Here is a 17,150-nt window from a genome sequence, read left to right on the forward strand (position 1 = left end):
GGTGGATCGCCCGTCAGGTTATTTCATAATTTCCCATCACGCCCACGCTGAGTATCAACTTACCATGGATGGGATGCACGTCCCAACACAGTAAGTAGAATTCCACTAGCGGATGAGTAGCGTATAGTCTGCGCCAGAGGCCTGGCAGGACTGCAAGGACACCTCACAGTACGTCAGTGCCGACCTGGGGCTTTCTCTTAACGACTTAGCTCCAATATAGTGGCATCACTGCGCCGGAGCCGACTGACCAGTCGCAGCAACTGGAATGACTAGACTGCCAGCACGTCACTCGAAACAGATGGAGACCAAGCGGTGCCTTCTTCCCATCCCCAGCATGGTAGGCAGGTCCGTAGAATTTCATAGCCGGCTAAGAGGACGTCTATTTGCCATTACGCTGGGAGCTGATGACCCTCCTCCCACTCGGTACCGAGTGGGAAGCCGGCCCACGCAGCATCCCACGCGCTTTCCTTCGGTCATCGTGCCCTCTGTTGCACAGGTGACGATGTATGATTTTCATGCACTCCGGTCTAAAGACATGCTTGACTGGTCCCCGGAGGTGGTCCCAACATACCGGACTGCGCTATTTCTTTCTCATTTCGTAATTCCATCAAGTACGATGTACCCGTCTCGATGTCGCTGCGTCTGCCCCGGGACAGAAAAAAAGACGAATACCGCTGGGGCGGAACCGCAGGAACCTGTTAGACAGGGGAATCATTTCCCCTAGGATCCGATCGGGTTCAGCTCACGAGGTCTTCCAATGGGCGCGCGCACGGACGATATACGCGTGAGCTCCGCCTGACGATTCCATAGGAAAAATGGAAGTAGGGAGTGGTATTATTGTCTGTCACAACCCTTGCCCGGCCTAGTACTCTTTCGTATGTGAGTAAGCGCGTTAACTTCATACCATTCCCATCCAGGCAAATCAAGGCTAGTAGGCACCGGTACCGTCGCAATTGAAGTGACATCCAGCAGCTAGTACATGGGCCGGGCTGCGGATCCAGGGCGGAGACGGACCTGCGCATGGTTTGAGTTTCTCGTCCACATAGAGTTCACTCTCTGATGGATCCTCACCCCCGCGTTTACCACTAAGACCCAGTGGAGCTCGATTGAAATGAATGCTGAGAATTCAGTGGGATCATGTGGATGCTGTCAGGTTCCTTTTCTTTTTTCGGGGCGGCGAATTGCGGCTTTTGCGGGGAAAGACAGAACGTATCAGAACCCAACCCAGCTCCCTGAATCCGGAAAGTAGTAGTCCACTTGTAGCTAAATCGTCTGACCCTAATGATGATCTTTGAGACTATGGCTTACTCTCCTGATTATAATTGGAGCCATTGTCCTCGCCGGGAGCAGAGAGTTTCGTCATGTTGAATTCTCCCATTGCCTCTTCCCATCAGACTTGCGACGTGGAGACCTGTATGCGTGAACAATAAAAAGCTTCATCGAAGATCCTCTTCTTTTCTTTTTCCCTTTTCTTCATTCCCTTTTGTTGTGGACTTTCTTCTCAACGGCAATGAATACCCTATCATGTCTTGCGTTGTCAATTTTTCTTCTTTCCATTATCTTCACCAGATACCGAAAGAATCTTTCATCGTTATGCCGCACAAAACATGCCCAAGAACCGGGTTGCAATGATCTCAAGAAAATGGCTCCTTATCCGGCCCAGCCAATCAAGGGCAGGGAGAGGTACCGAGTTATGATGGACGTTCGGAAATTGGACGTGGAGAACTGGCTCACCGTTGACAAGAATTATATGGACGAGCACGAAGTTAGAAGCCAATTGCTGGAGACAGAGAAGAGCAAGGTCCTCCAATGCCTCCCCGAGTCATACGATGCATGCTTAGAGGCATTGGAGGAGGTAGTCGAATTTCTCTGCCAGCGATTCTCCAATGTGTTCGAACAGAAAAAGTGCGGCGATGAAACAACTGTGCACAACAAGATGACCGGAGAGACATTTTGCTTTGGAGGGAAGAACAAAGACGTCGATCCCCTAGAAATCGCCGTCAGACTGACGATGGAGGACCTGAGTATTCTGATGAAAAACGAGGAGGACGAGTACTATCTGTTAGTCTTAAAATCCTGTTTCCGCATACAAGTAGACCGACTAACCGATATAAACAGCGCCGCCAGCGCAAGCCTTTTCCCCGTTGGCTGGACAGTTCAAGACCGCATTGGGTGGACCATCTCCAAGCTTCACAACCCGGTACCACTGTGGCATCAGCAGGTTGCCAATTCAGTCAGCAAGTAAGTACTCTGGATGTTTTAACTGGCAGTAAAGGCGAATTGCAGAAGCAAGGAGAGAGGCTAACATGCTTACTCCAGATTCTTGGCTCGGCTCACACCGGCATCGCCCATGGAAAGATCCAACTACTTCGTCGAAGTGAAGCGGCCCGATGAAGATTTATTTGAGATCCTCTATCGACCAACATCTCTATCTGAGGAGAATCCGGATCCAACGCCGCAAGATATTGTCATTCGTCGCGAGCGGCAAACTTTCCGTCGACTCCCTCGTACCGGAGCACTCGTCTTTGGTGTCAAGACCATCTTGACAACTCTGGACGAGCTGCCGATGCAGGAACTGCAAAACCTTGCCAAAGAGATTAGGAGCTGGCCAGAGTATGTGGGTGAATACAAGGGAAGAGAGGTCTGGGGCCCTAAGGCTCTGGAGTACTGTGAAAAGAAAAGCCGAATGTATCAACAAGACCCTGAAAAGATGATGGTGTAATGGTTGAAGATTAATGAGGTAGGGAAGGAGGGAAGAAGGAAAAGGCGGCGAAAAGGACGCCATCGCATGGGAGGCTTTCTGTTGCATTTTTTGCGTTTTGCATCGCTTCTTGCATTGGGCCATCAAACGGATGGGCGGCTGTCTGATTTGAAAAGTCTCCGGTCAAAGTATTGTTTCTTTATTGTCTGTATTATTTTGCATTTTCATGATACCGTTGACGATCTGCATGACTTGAGCAATCTTGTTGATATATTATAGTTGTTCGCCTGGGAGACTTCAGACCAGCCCAGAATGCACACGCTTGTATTTTCTTCTGAGAAAGAGCATATTACTTGCCCCCAATTTGAAAAGTATAGTATCCAGTAGTACCAATGTTTACACTTAGACAATATGAGATTACATTTCGGGTGCCAGTCATATATGGATGTGCCCCAAGAGACCAACGAAAGAACTCGACGAGTAACTGAAGATGATGAAATATGACCGGTTCATTGCCGACTATACACTATGCAATTATCAAATCTATACTATCTAACATGATTTACTCAAGAGTACACAAATACGGGTATATCTACTACGACTGGACGTCAACGGCATGTGTCCTCGTCGTCAAAGCTTAGACCGAGGTGGCTCGTCTTGTTTGAGGCGCACGACTCCCTATACAGAAACTCATTAGACATGTCCTTTCAGTAAAAGCACTCATCACACATACCTCTTGAGTGCATGTAGCGATCAATGTTCCATCCTTTGACCAAATTTTCTGCAAAACCAAACCTCGTCCCTCACCGGCCCAAGGACTCTCCATTTCTGTAAGCATCCATTCGTCTGCCCGGAATGCCCAAGGGTTATGGAAGTGGATCGAGTGATCAAGACTGACCATCATGCCCACTTCCTTATGCTCCTGGGGTGGCTGGTTAGTTACTCTGTGCAAAGCGCCCTCCAAGCGACGGCGTAAATCTGCCGTTTCTTCTTCCTTCAGCTCCTTGAGAGCGCGCGCAATATCCTCGTCATCCAGGTCAGACGGGTTCTTGAGCGCATTTAGTGCCTTCTTAAGTTCCTCTGGGGAAGAGAACCGAGGAATGTTGTGAACCCTGGACACAGTGCCAATGAAATAACTATCGGTCATATATGCAAGGGCGGAAAGATGAGCTTGATGGCCACCCGCATCGGAAATCTTGCCCCGTGACCGCATGAATCGTCTCGTTTTCCTCTCCTGAGGAGGGCGGTTTCCTGAGACAGTCAGCATATAACCTCAAGCTCTACCGACGCACTATGAAGACTGACGATCTATAACCCCCGCTTTCTGTGATTCGAATGGCCCACCGCCCGATTCCTCGAACCTCCTTTTAGACCCAGGTCCAGACTCCTCTGGCAGAGTGACAGCTGGCATCGAAGATGCATGCTCGAGCTTCTTCTTGCCGCCACTGTTGGCCTTGTTGAAACTCAGAGTTGTGGTGAAGATGGGGCGACCGCGCTGCTTGGCCTGTACCGTCCGCGTGATATAGCTCCTTCCATCACGTACTCGTTCCACGTGGTACAGTATAGGGATTTCGGAGTCACCGGCGAGGAGGAAGTAACAGTGCATGCTATGGACGGCAAAATCGGCGGGAACAGTTCGTAGCGCAGCGGCGAGAGACTGGGCGATGGCAGCACCGCCGTAGATGCCTCGCGCACCAGGCGGATGCCAAAGGGGTCGCGTATTGGTGAACACATCCTGTTGAAAGAGAGAAAACCGTTGGACTCGCAAGAACTAAAGAGATGGGAGGGAAAGACATACTTTCCCCACGTCAATCACCGGTGTCAGCTCTAACACATTCTCAACGGGCGCCTTGGTGGGATCCAACGGCGGAGGTTTGAAAAGAGTCGCTGATGCCGCCATATCTAGTGCTAGTGCTCTTCCGACTCCGAGACAAGTGAGGAGTTGAAACACAGGAACATGCACGAAGCAAATGAAGAAGAAAGTCTTGAGATCTGGCGGGGGTTAAGGAGGCCGCCTTCACACGCCGGTTCGGTGGAGCACGGGCTTTCCGATTCAGGCAATAGCCGAGGCATCTCGATTCTTCATGATTTCATCGGCATCTCCAGACTTGTTCACAGTTTAACATATATACTGCCATATGACGGAGCAAAGTGTCCTGCAAGTGCATAGGCACCTGATAATTTCTGAGTGTCCTATTGGAAGGATTTTTGGCAGTGGCGGTTTATGTCAACCAGACAGCCGAGGCTTTCTTATCGCAAAAGCAATCATTTACTGAGTACGCGTTAAGGCGACAAGGCAGACTTTCGGTTTGGAGCCATCCTCAGCTGCACGACTCAATGACTGCTGTGATAGCAAGCCCAATGATCAAATTACGTATGAATCGCACTCAGTATCCCACAATTTCGTTCAGAAGAACCTATGATACAAAAAGCCTATCTCACACCTAAGCAAGTTCACGAGACTGGACGGCCACCATTTCGATAGAGCCACAATCTGCTCATTTGGTGCATTTTCAACTTCATATTGAGCCCAACTTTCATGTTTTGCGCACTACCAGAGAGTACCGAGTTCAAACTAGTGCCATCTACTTCCCCAGTGCCTGCGTCCAACAGCCCCGCTGCATCTAAGATCGTGACAGGCCTATCTTCTTCACACCTATCATGCCGACTTACTATGACATCTGTGCCCATGAAGTCGCCCTCCCGTGGCTCCCGCGTAAACCGGTTGGTTGGGTCAAGTGGGAACATCGTATCAAGATAATGCTGATTGAACTGATGGCCTGAAGCGGGACTAACGAGTACCTTACCCATGAACCGGTTTTCGCGACGGTCCTGGGGCTTACTGTGGTCGAAATTCAGCACCCCAAATCGACATGCAAAATCACGTTTGTTGGCGTAGTGCTCAATGTGTAAGATGCTGCGGTTGTGGATATTTTCAGTGATGTCTCCCGTGCGCACATAGCGCATCGCTGCGTTATACGATGCCGTGTCGCGATACGGGTTGTTGAAGTGATTTGCAAGACAGCCAAAGGTGTAGATTTCCAGTTGTCTGATGAGATCCTGTGGTACTTCATCGAGAAGCCAATCCAGGATCATTCCGCCCTCAATGCCCCCTTGCGAGTGCAGGATTAACACAACCTTTTTTACCTCTGGCCGATACAGTGCTCTTCTAACCAATACGTAGCAGTCTCGAACATCATTTGTCGCGTACAACAAACAACGTTGAATGAGGCACTGGATAATGTCGAATATGACACCAGCTCTAACGACTATCAGACCCCCATACATCTGGATATTTTGAACCTTGACAAAGGATGGGGAAGCATACGTTTTATTGTGGACGCCGACTACTGGACGGTGGAATGTCCGCGATATGCGATCGACGTTATTCTGTAGCCAGTTCCTCCTGTTTCGGTCAGTCTTGTACTCACAAGGTAGGATGGAAGTCAAAACCAACCCAACGCAAATTCCATTGAGGAATATCCAATACTCGTCCTCATGGCGATTCCACCGTCTTGAGAAATCATCCTCTGTCGACCTGAGACCGTCTTGAGGGATACCCCGGTTCAAAGCGTAGCAGATGAGCGTATTCAAGGCGAGAGCGGTCACAATATACAGAACGTAGACTCCGAATGGTAGCCAAATGAATAAGGGGAGTGAGACAAGAAAGACGAGCTGGAGAACAAACAGAACACAATGAAGACAGATGTCAAAGATATTGGCTAGAGAAGGGTACAATTCATCCAGACTCCCACAAGACCATGGCGTGAGAGGCAAGAAAATGCATGGTAGGTAGAAGATGTTACAGAGGAAGAGCCACAGATCAGCGAGGAACAACAACAAGGGGGAACCCGTATATTTGGGGTAACTGTTGATGTCCTCACCAGATACGGAGCCATAGACTTGACAAGACCCAGCATGCATGGTGACAAGTTGGCAACAAAGTGGTCAAGTGTAAAGCTTGTGAAAATGATGAGACATGGTCTCCTGAGTTTCGTTGTATGAATAGTTGATGGATGGCGGTAGATATAGTTTCCAAGATATCTAGATCATGTGGCAGCCTAGACCTTGACGCACTCGCCGGGATGACCGATCGGGAACCCCGTGGTTTGCCTGGTTTGACGAATGAAGTAATGGCTGGAGGCGCCACGGAATACCTCAAGATGACCAGCCAAGGGCGCCGGATCGTCAAGCTTGAGTCTAATTGACCTAGATTCTCTTCGGCCTGAGGAGCCGAGATTCTCAAGCCACAACATGCCAGATTGTCTGCGGACCGTTACTTTACATCCAGCCACAAAGTCAATTCAGCCTTTCTTTACACACCATTGAACTGGTGGTGTAGCTGCTTGCGGAAACTCTCTTCAGACGACAGAGTTGGTTCAGCCTTGACTATACGATGCGGGCGGGGTCGATTCACGCCCAGAAACTTTTTTTCATATGAACATGACGATTGTTCTATCCCACGACATGTGATGGACTGAAGGCCTCCTCGTATCAAAATGGGTGAGCAAGATATCTCATGTGCGTGACCGGCCCCATGCTCTTCTGTTACGAATTACTTTGGGAAGCTAAGGCCTGAAATAAGTTTGACAAGGCGCCCTGCTCGACTTCGAATTCATCATATACCTGCCTCCGTAGATACTCGGTCTCAAGAACAGACAATCTATCAACACAGATAAACCAACCGCAATGCAAGACGGAATCAAAAATGCGGAGCACACAGTGAATGGGATGAACGGAGTGCACGATGGTCCAAATGGGGGCTCACCCTACAATGGACTTCCGTCCAGAAATCCTCAAGCTCCCTCCGCTAACGGAGCTGATAGGGGACCACAATCCCAAAGCCGATTCCCCCGTATCTCGATGCCAGTAGAGCTCATGCGAGACTCCTACGATGTGGTGGCCATTGGTTCAGGGTATGGAGGGGGCGTGGCCGCCAGTCGAATGGCCAGAGGAGGGCAGAGCGTCTGCGTCCTCGAGCGAGGGAGGGAGAGATGGCCTGGTGAGTTCCCTGAAAAACTGGAGGATGCGGTGGAGGAGCTTCACGTCAGCGGTCAATTCGCTCCCGGCGACAGAAGAAGTATCCCTGGAGCCATGGTTGACGCGGGGAACCCGAATGGCCTATACCACTTCGTGGTAGGCGAAGGCCAGAACGTATATATGGGTAACGGTCTCGGTGGCACCAGCCTTCTGAATGCCAATGTGTTCCTTGAAGCCCATCGCAAAGTGCTGGAAATGGGAGTCTGGCCAGAGGAATTGAGAGGACACGAAGCATGGAAAAAGTGTAAGCATGCACTTTCGTGACCTTTATATATCGCACAATTCTAGGACCGGGAATTGCTCTCCTCGGGACCCTTTTCTGATGATTTCCAGATTATGACCGCGCAAGGAGCGTTCTGGAACCTGCCAAGTACCCTCCGACTTTTCCAAAGCTTCTCAAAGCCGATCTTCTCAGAAGGCAATCAGAGCTCATGAGCTGGGGCGATAAATTCTACCGTGTTCCGCAAACAACTCGGTTTGAGGACGGCCCCAACTCTACGGGAGTCTACATGCAGGCGTCACGGCTGACGGGAATGGATGCGACTGGTGTCAACGACGGCAGCAAGTCTACAACGCTTGTGAACTATCTCAGTGATGCATGGAATTGGGGTGCCGAGATCTTCTGTAATTGCGAGGTCAGATATGTTGCCAAAGCCCCCGATCGTGAAGGATACATTATATACTTCGCGTGGCGCTCCTGTGGACGAGACCGTTTCAGCACTTTCTTTGACGACCTTATGTGGGTGCATGCAAGAAAATTCGTTTTCTTAGGAGCTGGAAGCATCGGAACCACCGAGATCCTGCTCCGCAGCAGACAGATGGGCTTGGACTTGAGCGATGACGTCGGCACTGAGATGAGCGGCAACGGGGATATGTTGGGCTTTGGGCAAGTTCATCGCTGCGCTTTTCATGGACACAGAACTGAGGCGCTGTAACAGGTACAATACCGACTATGAAGCTAACTGCATAGCTCGTCCTGAACCCACACCTGAGCGACCCGTAGGACCATGCATAACTTCAGTTCTGGATCTGAGGGATCAGGAAAACGTTTTGGATGGGTTCGTGGTAGAAGACTGTGCAGTACCATACGCTCTTGCCCCACTCATGTTCAGCATGTTGGAATACTTGCCAGATATAAGACGTCCCAAGTACAGTCCTGTTGAGAGTGTAGAGAAGTTTGTCGCACGACTGAAAGGCAAGCTTGGGCCATACGTACCCGAGGGAAGTGTGCAGAAGACTGCCGTATATTTGATCATGTCGCATGACAGTGAGCACCTTGCATGCTTGTCAGTTTATAAGAACTCTTTCTCACAATATTGCAGGTAGCCAAGGCAGACTATCACTCCAGAAAGACAAGCCAGTGCTAACATACTCGGGTGTGGGCCGATCTAAATCTGTATCTCGCATCCACGGTATCCTCGAGAGAATGACGGCTGCTGTCGGTGGGAATTTTATAGCCAACCCAGTCTGGAGTACTTTGGGTAGGCAGGAGATCACAGTGCATCCCATGTACGTTTATTAGCGGTAGACCCAGCACCAGTTGAAGTACCTAACTTTTACCGCAGAGGTGGAGCGCGCATCAGCAAAGACAACACTGGGAACAATGGGGTGGTCAATCACCTTGGGGAAGTCTTAAAGGGAAACAGCAGCGAAGCGTATGAAGGACTGGTCGTGTGCGACAGCTCTGCGCTGCCAGCAGCTGTTGGCGTCAATCCTTTTGCGACCATTACAGCCTTTGCTGAAAGATCAGTTGAGATGGTAGCCCGGAGGCGAAATATAGCTATCGACTATAACACGAAGAACGGTGGGTACTGGGCAGAGACGAAAACGCTTCTCCCTCGCTAACAGCCTCAGGTCAATTGGACATGTTCGGTACACCGGCATATCGTTCTCCTCAAGATGCAGAAACCGCGCAACTTGCATACAGGCTTGCGAAAGCCACTGAAAATCAAAACACCGGTGTCGTGTTCTCGGAGATCATGACTGGCTTCATATACACTGGTTATGACGTTAAAGACTTTGAGGTCGCGACGAAGCTTGCTCGAGGCCGCTGCGAGAATGCACGATTCTTCCTGAGCGTCAAAGCATGGAGTGCTGAGGAGCGTGAGTTTATGCTGTTACATATAAGCCTCTAGTCAATTTATACTGACGCTTTGCAGTGGTGAAGAGCAGCCAACATCTGGCAAACTTGACGGGAACATTTACTTGCAACACGCTTGGAGGTGTCTTCTTGGTCCACAGAGGCACCTTCCAACTGTTCAACTACGATGCCCGGCAACCAGACACAGCGAACCTGACCTATAACTTTGACATGATATCGACCAGTGGGAGAAAACTGCGTTTTAACGGCTACAAAATCGTGAACAGTGCATCCTTCCTCAACCCACTTGAACTGTGGAGACAGACCAGCACGCTGTATGTCACTATCACAGATACGAGCAATATAGTAGTAGGCCGCGGTATGCTGCGCATTTTGCCAGACGATTTCGGTTACGAACTGAAAACCTTCGAAACAAGTGGGCCATCGCTGTGGACAAGGGCCAAATCAGCAGCGAGCTTTCTCGCCTACTTTGCGAAACAGCTTTCCGTGCCATTTCTTTCGGCGCTTGGGCAACTTCAGTGGCCAGACACAACGCTGACCTACGCTTCTAAAGAAGTAACTCCATCAACCACCATTCCATTGACAGCATCTGACGGAGTCACCACAAACATGGTGATGTGGAATCCCACCTTCCAAGGAAAGGATATTCTGGGCCCTGCCCCAACCTTACTCTTTATACCAGGAGCAGCAGTTGACCACAAAATGTTCGCTCTTCCTACCATAGAGAGGAATGCAGTTGAGTACTTCCGCGAGTCCGGATATCGTATCTACTGCATCACTCATAGAGTCGGACGAGCTCCGATCGCTCGAGAAGGGTACACACCGTATGATGCACGGCGCGATATACACGCTGCTCTTGTCCACATCCGCAATGTTATCAGCACAATGAGTCCGTCCGAGCCCCCAAAGGTCTACGTGGTGGCCCACTGCGCAGGCTCCCTAGCACTGTCTTGCGGCCTACTGGACGGCACAATCCCTAGTGACTGGATTCAGGGAATCACCGCATCAATGGTTTTCATGAACCCTAAGTTTGGAAAGGTTGATAGTCTCCTGTCCAAATTTCCCACATCCCTATATGCCCGACTGGTCAGTCCGTACTGGGACTGCACCAGTAGCCGCAACGACACTTATATCCAGTCACTGTTGAACCAAGCGTTGCGCTTTTACCCTCATGGGGAGGCCGGGGAGTCGTGCCGATCGGTCGTCTGCCATCGGAGCGAACTTGTATTTGGCCGGTAAGTGTTCCAAAGACGTCTGTGCATCCGCCAGCAACAATCACCTAACAAGACCGCAGTCTTTGGACCCATAAAAACCTTAACGACGCCACCCACACCCAACTCGAACGCTTCCTCGGCGGCACCTCAATGCGTTCCCTTCAATGGCTCATGGAGAGCGGCCGGAAGGAGAGCGTTCTAGCCAACGGGCCAGCTTTCACCGATCTCGTCACGCCGGAAAACCTCGAACGTTTGAAGGGAATTCCGATCTTGTTCCTATCAGGAACTGGAAACATGGTGTTTACTGCCGAGAACACGGATATCTCGTACACGACACTTTGTAATGTGCACGGAAGGGATTGGTACGAGCGGGAAGTCTTCACGGGCAAGGGACATTTGGATGCCTGGATGGGCGCGACAGCCTATCAAGACGTTTATCCGAGGGTGAGACGCCATGTTGATCAGATCATGATGTGGAAACAGGGCCCGGCTGGAAAGATGAACAGGAAGGATATGATGTAGGGATATGAGTGGAACCAGATTGTCTATCTATGTGCTGTTTGGTTTGCGTTGTATGTAATCCGGTCCTATGTACGGAGCAGTCTCTAGTGATATCTACCTCAGGACGGGGTATGCGCGCTGCTTCAAATCCAATTGATGTAAACACCCCAAACAAGTCAAATAGCCCAAACATCCTGAATACGTCACTTGTGGAACTATGCCATATGCGGTTAAAACCATTTTTTACCCGCATCTCCGCCTTCCTGCCTCAGGAACACCTCCGACTCCCTCCCCGAATGCGGCTTGATTGATCATCATTGCAGGTGTCTGCGATGGTTTAGCATCCCATCAGCGATCATGTTGACGCCCTACTCAGGTCTCCTTCGAGTCCTGCCTTTACTTCTACTCGCCCTCACAGCCACAGTATCCTCCGAACATACCTCCAACTGGGCCGTCCTCGTCTCAACCTCCCGTTTCTGGTTCAACTACCGTCATCTTGCCAATGTCCTCTCCTTGTACCGCACCGTCAAGCGGTTGGGCATCCCCGACTCGCAGATCATCCTGATGCTCCCCGATGACATGGCCTGCAACCCTCGCAATGCCTTCCCCGGAACCGTTTACAGCAATGCAGATCGCGCCGTTGATCTTTACGGCGACAACATCGAGGTCGACTATCGGGGGTACGAGGTCACCGTGGAGAACTTCATCCGCCTTCTGACGGATCGCCTGGACGAAGATGTACCACGCAGCAAGCGACTTGGCTCCGACGCGGGCAGTAATGTTTTGGTCTACATGACTGGTCACGGCGGCGACCAGTTCCTGAAGTTTCAGGACTCCGAGGAAATCGGGGCCTGGGACCTGGCGGACGCCTTCGGTCAGATGTGGGAAAAGAAGCGCTACCATGAACTCCTATTCATGATTGATACCTGCCAGGCCAACACTATGTATACGCATTTCTACTCGCCGAACATCATTGCTACCGGATCCAGTGAGCTTGACCAATCTTCCTACTCCCACCATGCGGACAACGATGTCGGAGTTGCGGTGATCGATCGCTGGACATACTATGTGTTGGAGTTTTTGGAGACACAGGTGACGAGTGCCAACTCGAAGCTCACGCTGGGCGACTTGTTTGATTCGTACGATGAGTCCAAGATCCATTCCCAGCCGGGCGTCAGGTGGGACCTGTTCCCTGGCGGCGAGCAGGAGGGACGGCTTCGCACCGTGGCAGATTTCTTTGGGAATGTGCAGAACGTCGAAGTTGAGAATGTTAATGCGACCGAGCCAGGCTCGTTGCAGGAGGATTTGATTGAGATTGCCCGACTCGTGAACAAATGGCGCGCCCGCGACCAGGACTATCTCGCCCGGCAGAACGAGTCCTTGGTGTCAAAGGATGCCAGTGCGCATGAGGAATCTTCCCTGCATTACACGGTCAGGACCAAGGTTGGGCCGGCGAAGATGTCGGAGGAATCTACGTGGCAGAAGCGGTTGGTCGGGGTTTCCGTCCTGGGCGCGTGTGCTGCTGTCTGGCTTACGGGATCGATCTTGGGCGGGACCTCGGCTTGATCTTGGGGCAGCATATTGCATTTGATGCGTGTTACAAACTACTTCTGAGTTTACTGACCTGGAGGCTAGAGCACATCTGCACCCGGGGTTTATGTTAACCGGATAGCGCAGGGTTGGCGTTTCAGGTGTCTTTTCTTTCCATACAATCTTCCACCGTTATAATCAGCATAGCATGTACACAGATGAATGCATTGTTTCTTGAACAGACATCCAGCCTAGGGCAACGCAATATGCTTTGGGACTAAACCCAAGTTCAAGCCACTCTTTGAGGATAAAACCAATAGTTTCGACAGCCAATTTAGGAAAGCCATTCCCATCGCCCCTCGAAACAAGCCCGTCTGCAGTGCAACATTCTGAAGAACTGAAGAACGTGGAGACCTGCAACATGCCAACGAGCAGCGCCTTTTGAGTAAAATTGATTTTATTTGCGAAGAGTAAAACCCGGGCTTGGCGGGCGGACCTCCGCACGTGCCAGACGCGTCTTCGGGCTGGCGATGCGCGCCGCTCGATTATTACATCGCCTGGTTTCCGCAGAAAACACCCACAAGCAACAACAACATCAGGAAACAATGGCGTGGACGACCCTTGTCTCTTACCTCTGAGTCGCCGCCAAATAAGTCTACCTGCCTAGGTTCCTGTTTGACGACTCAGATTAAGAATTCTATGCACTTTTCAGTACTCTTCGACACGGCCCTATCCCTCCCTCTCGTCGCTCTCATACTTGCCCACCCGCGTGCTTCAGCCAATTCTCTCCTTCGCCCACTAACTGAATAGAACCACACCACCTCCTACCGCGACTGCTTCTTCCCTCACGGCCTGACGAGGGTTCAACCAAAAGCCCCCATTCGACCCTCTTCACGCCGCGAATCCAATTCTAACCGCCATGTATCTCCCCCGCCAACTCATCTCCCACCTTTACCAACAACTCCTCCGCTCACACCACCCGCTATCCCCACCTGTTCTGATCCTCGTGGCCCTCGAACCCGATGCTCTCTGTGCCTGTCGGATTCTCACGGCGCTCCTGAAGCGCGACTACATCCCGCACAAGATCCAGCCGGTAGCCGGGTATGGCGATCTCGCGCGGGCGGGCGAGGAATTGGTCAAGCCCATGCGGACAAACAATGGCGGGAGTGGTGGGGTAGTTGTGTGTCTCGGGGTGGGTGGCCTGGTGGATTTGAGTGAGATATTATGCTTGGGCAATGAGGAAGAAGAAGAGGAAGAAGATATGGGCGGGGTCGAGGTGTGGGTATTTGATGCTAGGCGGCCGTGGAACCTGGCTAATGTGTTTGGGGGTGAGGGGCGGCCGTCCGCGGCGGCTGATGCTATGGGAATGGCGAATCTGGGTGCGAGACGAGGGTCGCGCGGCGTTGAGAAAGGGTGTATTACGTCGGCGTATACGTCCGGCAATGGGGGCATTGTGGTTTATGATGATGGGGATATTGAGGAGGAGTTGGGGAAGGAGCGGGAGGCATATTGTGAGTTACTGGCTATGCCCGAAGTGGGTGAGGAGGATGAAGACGAGGATGAGGATGGCGACTCGGGGAGTGATCGCGACGAGGATCATCCCTCGAGTGCGGATTCCAAGAAACGCAAGTCGTGGTCGCGCGAGGATGAGGACGACGAGTCGGATGATGAAGATGGGCCTCCACGTCAGCGGAGAAGGAGTGATTCGGTGTGTAGTATACGTTCTTGCTGTGCTGAGGCTGGTGCTAATGTGCTCATTGTAGGGATCCTATATCATTTCGTCGCCGTCACGCCCTCCGCGGAGAGCTATGCATGATTCGTCCAATTCGTCTCGCTCGGTTACACCAACATCAGATTCACCATCGCCGGTACAGCCCAAGCCGCCGTCGGCGCGCACGTTACGACGACGATTGCTGCGCATGAAGAGGAAGCACGAGAATGTGCTACAGAGTTACTATTCGTCAGGGACGTCGTATTCGGAACCGATATCGTCCATCGTCTATTCCCTTGCGTCCGAGCTCGGTCGTGAAGACAACGATCTGCTGTGGCTGGCCATTGTGGGTGTCTCGAGCTTGGAACTGAGTGGCCGTACCATGTCTGGAGTGGGTGTGTCGAATGCGCTGGAGTACGGGGGTTCAGCTGGCTGGGGTGGAGAGAGAGGCGAGCGAATACGGCAGATTCTACGCGATGAGGTCCTGCGATTAAACCCTCCTGATCCATATGAGCGAGATCGCGACATCAGAGGCGAAATTAACGGCGTCATTCCGACTACGGCACGGTCTCCGACGGACAAGTCGATCCGGCTATCGCCTGAACCGCGTTTCATCCTCGTGCGGCATTGGTCGCTCTATGACAGTATGCTACACAGCCCGTATCTGGCATCCAGACTTCATGTGTGGACGGAGAATGGAAAGAAACGACTACACAAACTGCTGGCGAAGATGGGCATCAGCTTGAACCAGAGCCATCAAAACTATACCCATATGGATATGGAGCTGAAGCGAGTACTACGACAACGTCTCTTGAAGTATGCGCCAATGTACGGCTTGGACGGACTTGTTCCGCCGGAGGCGTCTGGGCATGCCGTCTCTCGCGAGGGATGGGGTTTTGTACGCTGTTGGGGCTGGAAAGCCTGTCTCTCTGCCACCGATGTGGGTGTTATCGTCGGTGCAATCCTTGAAGTCGGGCCTGAAGAAGCCCCCGGGGTGTGGGATGCCAAACGCGCGTCCAAAACGGCTACAGCGACCAATGCTGATGGGTCTACCGAGTCAGATCTGGCCAGCCTGCTGCCCCGTTTTTGGAGTGCCTACGACGCTCTGTCATTGACTTCGGAGTCGCCGACGCTCCTGCTGTCATCTCTCCCTCTTGCTCAGCACCTGCACCGGGCCATTCTTCGCACTGGCACTTCTCTACTCGCAAAGCACCAAATTCGTCATTTGCGAGCGTTCCGCATCGCCGTTGTCAAAGATGGTCCGGACGTGAAGCTCTTCACCAATCCAGGGGCATTGACCAAATTGGCCTTGTGGGTTGCTGAGGCGATTCGGGTACAAGAGAGGGAACGAGGAGACTCCGTCAAGGTAGGACGCAGGCGGGCCCTCGGTACACCGCTTGTTCTTGCTGGGCTTGATGAGGACCGGGGCTTGTATGTGGTCGTGGGTACAGGAGGAGGTGGCGGAGTGGTTGACTTTGCCGCCCTCGCCAAACGGCGAGAGGAGCGAAGGAAAAAGAAAGAAGCCAAGGAGAAAAAGCGCAAGGAGCGAGACGAGCGTCGGGCGCAGCGCGCTGCCGAGCGCGCTGCCAATGGTGAAGATGACGAGGAAGAGGAGGAGACGGAGGAATCGTCGTCTGAGTCCGAGTCCGAGTCGGAAGACGAGCAGGACCTTCGCAGCAATAAGCACCTTCTGCGGAATAGGTTCGGAATCGCGTTCCAGGAAGTGGTGCAAGAAACCAGTGCTCGAGTACGCATCGATAGCTTTGAGCACTGCGTGGTTGAGGTGCAGAAGGAAGACCTGGGAGGCTTCCTGGAAGCGCTGAGCTTCCGCAGTGTTGTTGGTTGAAACAGTCCATCCTGACTGTCCCTTCTTTTTTTTTTCTTGCGTCATGCTCTTCATTCTACGTTGATCACAACGTGTCTGCTAATGCTCTCTCCTATGTTGTGTCTAGGGTGGGTTTTGGTTCTGCTTTGCATCAATTCGCGAGGATTGAGGTTAATTGGGGAGGAGTGTTGGGATACAACCAGGGGTTTTTGTCTTCTTTTTCTTCTTTTCTTTCTGCTTCTCATGGAAAATACAAGGGAGGACATGTATAATGACGGATTGGAAGCCATCTGTGCGATCATTGAATTTCCTTTTGTCACTTCATTTCAGTTCACTCACGATGACCGGCTTGCATTGCTGCACATGTCATGGCGCTTTGGGGGATTCTGCATGGGTTGCTTGTTTGTCACTGCCCTGATCTTCCTATGGATATAGCATGCGAGACAGGAGTTACCTTTTTGAATCGACCAACATTTTGGATCCATCAGTTGTTTCCTGTTCATGATATCATTGCTATGTGGTGGAGA

At 51.6% G+C, this 17,150-nt stretch overlaps 6 protein-coding genes across 6 annotated transcripts; 4 read left to right on the forward strand and 2 right to left on the reverse strand.

Moving 5' to 3' along the window:
- Positions 1–1,363: 1,363 nt before the first annotated feature.
- On the forward strand, positions 1,364–3,062 carry BO83DRAFT_352503 (heme-dependent oxidative N-demethylase family protein). Its single transcript, XM_025528997.1, has 3 exons — positions 1,364–2,061; positions 2,119–2,241; positions 2,320–3,062. Exons 1-3 carry the CDS (start codon positions 1,511–1,513, stop codon positions 2,720–2,722), a joined length of 1,077 nt encoding a protein of 358 aa, XP_025392731.1. The 5' UTR covers positions 1,364–1,510; the 3' UTR covers positions 2,723–3,062.
- Positions 3,063–3,205: 143 nt separating this feature from the next.
- Positions 3,206–4,654, reverse strand: BO83DRAFT_374565 (acyl-CoA thioesterase II). The gene is made up of 4 exons (XM_025530230.1): positions 4,500–4,654; positions 4,007–4,436; positions 3,435–3,952; positions 3,206–3,379 (listed from the first exon to the last, which is right to left on the reverse strand). The coding sequence occupies exons 1-4, from the start codon at positions 4,599–4,601 to the stop codon at positions 3,332–3,334; spliced, it is 1,098 nt and encodes a 365-aa protein (XP_025392732.1). The 5' UTR covers positions 4,602–4,654; the 3' UTR covers positions 3,206–3,331.
- A 367-nt stretch (positions 4,655–5,021) lies between these two features.
- BO83DRAFT_433758 (uncharacterized protein) lies at positions 5,022–6,693 on the reverse strand. Its single transcript, XM_025535712.1, has 3 exons — positions 6,159–6,693; positions 6,030–6,107; positions 5,022–5,963 (listed from the first exon to the last, which is right to left on the reverse strand). Exons 1-3 carry the CDS (start codon positions 6,623–6,625, stop codon positions 5,156–5,158), a joined length of 1,353 nt encoding a protein of 450 aa, XP_025392733.1. The 5' UTR covers positions 6,626–6,693; the 3' UTR covers positions 5,022–5,155.
- Positions 6,694–7,432: 739 nt separating this feature from the next.
- On the forward strand, positions 7,433–11,578 carry BO83DRAFT_405073 (FAD/NAD(P)-binding domain-containing protein; the record flags this gene model as incomplete). Its single annotated transcript, XM_025533771.1, has 8 exons — positions 7,433–7,985; positions 8,075–8,615; positions 8,668–9,008; positions 9,064–9,250; positions 9,307–9,545; positions 9,596–9,844; positions 9,901–11,077; positions 11,137–11,578. 8 exons carry the CDS (start codon positions 7,433–7,435, stop codon positions 11,576–11,578), a joined length of 3,729 nt encoding a protein of 1,242 aa, XP_025392734.1.
- Positions 11,579–11,869: 291 nt separating this feature from the next.
- On the forward strand, positions 11,870–13,329 carry BO83DRAFT_374569 (GPI-anchor transamidase). Its single transcript, XM_025530231.1, has one exon. It carries the CDS (start codon positions 11,915–11,917, stop codon positions 13,121–13,123), a length of 1,209 nt encoding a protein of 402 aa, XP_025392735.1. The 5' UTR covers positions 11,870–11,914; the 3' UTR covers positions 13,124–13,329.
- Positions 13,330–13,671: 342 nt separating this feature from the next.
- BO83DRAFT_374570 (cell division control 45 family protein) lies at positions 13,672–17,101 on the forward strand. The gene is made up of 2 exons (XM_025530232.1): positions 13,672–14,795; positions 14,851–17,101. Exons 1-2 carry the CDS (start codon positions 14,007–14,009, stop codon positions 16,642–16,644), a joined length of 2,583 nt encoding a protein of 860 aa, XP_025392736.1. The 5' UTR covers positions 13,672–14,006; the 3' UTR covers positions 16,645–17,101.
- Positions 17,102–17,150: the final 49 nt, after the last annotated feature.

Source organism: Aspergillus eucalypticola (genome assembly GCF_003184535.1).
Source record: "Aspergillus eucalypticola CBS 122712 chromosome Unknown BO83scaffold_2, whole genome shotgun sequence".
In the NCBI taxonomy this organism is placed as follows: Eukaryota; Fungi; Ascomycota; class Eurotiomycetes; order Eurotiales; family Aspergillaceae; genus Aspergillus; species Aspergillus eucalypticola.